General features: G+C 45.4%; 1 protein-coding gene across 5 annotated transcripts in view; it reads left to right on the top strand.

Moving 5' to 3' along the window:
• pak5 (p21 protein (Cdc42/Rac)-activated kinase 5) overlaps positions 1-5000 on the top strand; it is a 66763-nt gene that overhangs the window by 14404 nt on the left and 47359 nt on the right. For 4 of the 5 annotated variants that reach the window (XR_013800634.1, XR_013800635.1, XM_079639305.1 and 1 more), the window contains exon 2: positions 3986-4209. Coding sequence is in view for 3 of the 5 variants with exons in the window: in XM_079639305.1 (XP_079495431.1) it covers positions 4006-4209 (204 nt within the window). In the remaining 2 variants the exon portion in view is untranslated. Of the gene's footprint in view, positions 1-1843; positions 1974-3985; positions 4210-5000 lie in introns of those variants that run through there. The other variant, XM_079639304.1, reaches the window with a different exon arrangement.

Raw genomic sequence — 5000 nt, 5'->3', positions numbered from 1 at the left:
CTGGGATCTCCTGACGCTGGGATCTCCTGACGCTGGGATCTTCTGACGCTGGGATCTTCTGAGTCTGGGATCTTCAGACGCTGGGATCTTCTGACGCTGGGATCTCCTGACGCTGGGATCTTCTGACGCTGGGATCTTCTGACGCTGGGATCTTCTGACGCTGGGATCTTCTGACGCTGGGATCTTCTGACGCTGGGATCTTCTGACGCTGGGATCTCCTGACGCTGGGATCTTCTGACGCTGGGATCTTCTGACGCTGGGATCTTCTGACGCTGGGATCTTCTGACGCTGGGATCTCCTGACGCTGGGATCTCCTGACGCTGGGATCTCCTGACGCTGGGATCTTCTGACGCTGGGATCTTCTGACGCTGAGATCTTCTGAGTCTGTACAGAAACTCACACCGGCTGTTTAAACTGGACAATCTGCCTTTTGTCCTGTGGTCAACAGACTCAAGCGCAAGTCCGTCAGAAAGTCCAGTCTGCTTTATTTAATGCGCTTCTTACAGTACAGAGTGTTTCGAAGCAGCTTTACAGAGATAACAGGAAAATACTGTAACAAAGTTATCTTTAGTAACTTGTGTTGTAAAAAGTTAAGTTCAGAAACTGAACACACATCTGTATACTGTATCATTATAATGGATTATATTAGCTTTTGACGTGACGCTCGCATCCAGTGTAGGCAGAAGTCAGCCATTAGCGATTGAATGCCAGTGGGCGGGGCCTACGGTGCGGTGATGTACAACTATTGGTCGATGTCTTCAGTGTTCGAATTATACACAGCTTCTGTGAACATAAAGTATGTGAACATAACCCCCCCCCCACCCCCACCTATTATTTTCATCCTTTTTGGGAGGATCCAAGTCTCATCTAGGGGGTCGGACCCCCCAATACCCCCCGTAATTCGAACTATGGATGTCTTGCTCTGGAGGCGGGCTTATGCAAACATGACATCACAGATCCCATATCAAAACGAGCTGTTCTTCCGGCCGCTCATTCACACACACCAGTGTTTGGAGCTCGAGAACACACACTCTGAAACAGGATCCACGGTGCAAGTTTTGACATTTAAAAAAAAAAAAGCGTTATCATCTCCGCGTAAACTTCAAAAACGTGAATCTGTGAAAACGGCGACGGCGTGCACATGCGCATCATGTGTTTAGTCTACAGACCTCATGCGCCAGAAAAAACGAGTGCGCCGCATCTGTAGAATATTGTCGTTGAACTTCTGTTATTGCTGTCGCTGTGTGTCTCTATGGCTTCGCTGTCCAGGAGTAACTCGCTTTTGAAGTGGATTTACTTAATGTAAAGTTAACGAAAGTTATCATGAGGATTGTAATGTTTAAAGCAGACGACTAAACAAATGTCAGTCGACCGGGAAGATTTTAAAACGAGCCGTTCATTCATAAATACGCAAGATCGCTGTGAGATTATTATTATTATCATCAATACTTTGGTCACTATTTCACACAGTTCTCAGTTCGGCACATCAGAGTTCACATCCCAAAACTCCCACAAATATTTATGTATTAATATATTTATTCCTGTGGTGGTATTTAGCATTCTCGAGCTCCAGACACTGGTGTGTGTGCTCGAGCTCCAGACACTGGTGTGTGTGAATGAGCGGCCGGAACACAGAAGTGTGCTGGTCTCTGGCGTGTGAGGAATGCAAGCGTATCTCTGTCGCGTTGTGGATGTTTGCTGAAAATAGTGCCGGGCGTGTTCAGTGTTCCGGAAGCTGGGATGGTCCCGGTTCTGTGTTTGTGCGGGAGCGTGCGGTGACAGATGGTGTGAGGACACACTGGTGCCGATGGTCACGGTGGACACTGGCTCGTTGTGTGTGTGTCGACACATCAGCTGGACACACACGAGGCAGAGCTCCTCTAAAACACTCTGATCTACAGATCTTCAGCTAGTGTCAGTGTCACTGAGAGTAAAACACTGGACCGCGTTCAACTTCTGACTCGGCCAATCACGTGAGTTTGGGGCGGGGCTATCTGTCCGACTGACCAATTGCAGGTGTCACTGGAAGTTTTAGAAACCCATGCTTAGGTTATATATATACACACTGTAGTAGTGTTGTGTAGTGTTGTCTGTTGAGTTGTGTTGTCTGTTGAGTTGTGTTGTCTGTTGAGTTGTGTTGTCTGTAGTGTAGTGTTGTGTAGTATTGTGTTGTCTGCTGTGTTGTGTGTAGTGTAGTATATTATAGTATGGTGTAATGTAGTGGTGTAGTGTGGTGTGTGTAGTGTACTATAGTGTGGTGTGTTGTGGTGAGGTGTGTTTTGTAGTGTAGTGTTGTGTGTTGTGTTGTGTGTTAGTTGTGTAGTATTGTGTTGTCTGCTGTGTTGTGTAGTATATTACAGTATGGTGTGTTGTAGTATAGTGTAGTGTGGTGTGTGTAGTGTACTATAGTGTTATGTGTAGCGTATTGTAGTGTAGTATAATATAGTGTAGTGTGGTGTAGTGTAGTATAATATAGTGTTGTGTGTGTATTGTAGTCTGAAGGCCGGGGACGGTGTGTGTGAAGTGAACGCACTGGGACTCTGTGATGTCGAGTCTCCTTCATGTATACAGCGCTTTAACAATACGGACTGTTTCAAAGCAGCTTTACAGTGATAATAGGAAAGTAAATAATAAATAATTGTGTGTGTGTGTGTGTGTGTGTGTGTGTGTGTGTGGCATGTACAGAGTGAACAGCAGCGGTCCTAGTACTGAGCCTTGTGGTACGCCATACTGAACTTTTACTGCCACAAACTGATAACGGTCAGATAAGTGTGATTTAAACCATGCTAGTGCAATTCCACTAATGCCAACATAATGTTCGAGTGTATATTTTAAGTATATTAAATGGTTAAAGTTTTATGAATTCAATTAATTTAAAATAAATTAAACCATTAAAATGGAAACCAGAAAAATGAAAACATAGGGAACAGCCGCTCTGATCATGTGATGAGAAATGATTGAGTTCACATCGAGATCTTCTGAGATCGCTGGGCTTCGTTTGTTCTCTATGTTCTGAAACCCATGAGATACAAATGAATGAGTTCTGCTGATGCTGAGAGCACATGATTAACTGTGTGTGTGTGTGTGTGTGTGTGTGTGTGTGTGTGTGTGTGTGTGTGTGTGTGTGTGTGTGTGTGTGTGTGTGAGAGAGAGAAAGAGAGAGAGAGAGTGTGTGTGAACTGATGTTATTCTGAGCGGCATGTGAAGAATCTGCTGCGTCAGTGTGTGTGAGAGAGAGAGGGTGTGTTTGTGTGTGTGTAAGAGAGAGAGAGTGTGTGTGTGTGTGAGAGAGAGAGTGTGTGTGTGTGTGTGAGAGAGAGAGAGAGAGAGAGAGTGTGTGTGTGTCTAATAAACAGGAAAATATCAGAATCAATGATGAAACTTATCATATCATCAGATATGAGATACATTGAGTTTCAGATTTCTACAGAAGATAATAGTCCGTGTGTAAACAACTCTCTCCCCTCTCTCTCCCCCCCCCCCTCTCTCTCTCTCTCTCTCTCTCCCCCTCTCTCTCTCTCTCTCTCTCTCTCTCTCCCCCCTATCTCTCTCTCTCCCTCTCTCCTCCCCCCCCCCTCTCTCTCTCTCTCTCTCTCTCCCCCTCTCTCTCTCTCTCTCTCTCTCCCCCCTATCTCTCTCTCTCCCTCTCTCTCCCCCCCTCTCTCTCTCTCTCTCTCTCTCTCCCTCTCTATCTCTCTCCCCCCCCCCCTCTCTCTCTCTCTCTCCCCCCCCTCTCCCTCTCTCTCTCCCCCCACTCTCTCTCTCTCTCTCTCTCTCTCCCCCCCCTCTCCCTCCCTCTCTCTCCCCCCACTCTCTCTCTCTCCCCCCCCCCTCTCCCTCTCCCTCTCTCCCCCCCCCCTCTCTCTCTCTCTCTCCCCCCCCCCCTCTCTCTCTCTCTCTCTCTCTCTCTCCCCCCCCCCTCTCTCTCTCTCTCTCTCCCTCTCTCCCCCCCCCCTCCCCCCCTCCCCCCCCCCCTCTCTCTCAGGTTATTCCAGCTTTTCCAGCATGTTTGGAAAGAAGAAGAAGCGTCTGGAGATCTCGGCGCCGTCTAACTTCGAGCACCGGGTCCACACGGGCTTCGACCCGCAGGAGCAGAGGTTCACGGGCCTGCCGTCGCAGTGGCAGAGTCTGCTAGCGGACACAGCGAACCGGCCCAGACCCGTGGTGGACCCGTCCTACATCACACCCATACAGCTCGCCCCCATGAAGGTGCTCGCGCTCGCATCACTTCCTGCGCCACACCGCATCACTTCCTGCGCACGCTCGCATCACTTCCTGCTGTCGTGTCCCTCTCAGCCGTCGGCAGCTCTCGTGCTCCACCACTGTTGTGTTTCAGAGGCGGTTATTAGAGTTAATGAGATCTGGTCAAAAACATGACATAGAAATGATAAAGCATCACACGTCATGGAGGAGACGATCACAGGTTAGTGGAAAAGCTTAGTGTAGAAATAATATAAATAAATAAAAAATAAATAAATAAATATAAATAAAAATGTGATTAAAAATAAATAAATGCAAATGTGATTACAATAAATGATTAAATATTACATTTAAATAGAAATGTGTCCAGGGATCAGTTGTCGAGGCCCCCGCCTTCCACTGCCGCCCGATCCTCTCAATAAATAAAAATGTGATTAAAATAAAAAATAAACATTAAATTTAAACAAATACATTTTTTTATTTTGAATTAAAATAAAAACAGTGATTAAAATAAACCTTAAAAATTCATTAAAATAAATAGTAGATTTAATTTTTTTTAAATAAAATGTAATTATAAAAATAAATAAATATTACAACTAACAGGGCAGTAGAATAATGACAAAATAATAATATAAATTAATAATAATGAAAAAACTCAATATTTTTCCAAGTAATAAATTGAAATATTTATTATATACATTTTTGTGCAGTGAAAATCAGTCAGGAAATCAAGAAACGATCTAGATGCCTTGTAAATGTTAGGATGAAGTTCCTGTCCTGAGGATCATCCTGACCAGCCC

The sequence above is a fragment of the Phoxinus phoxinus genome, assembly GCF_949152265.1.
Source record: "Phoxinus phoxinus genome assembly, chromosome: 16".
NCBI lineage: Eukaryota > Metazoa > Chordata > Actinopteri > Cypriniformes > Leuciscidae > Phoxinus > Phoxinus phoxinus.
The sequence above is the reverse complement of the archived record's forward strand: the minus strand, read 5'-3'. Positions and strand labels throughout refer to the sequence as shown.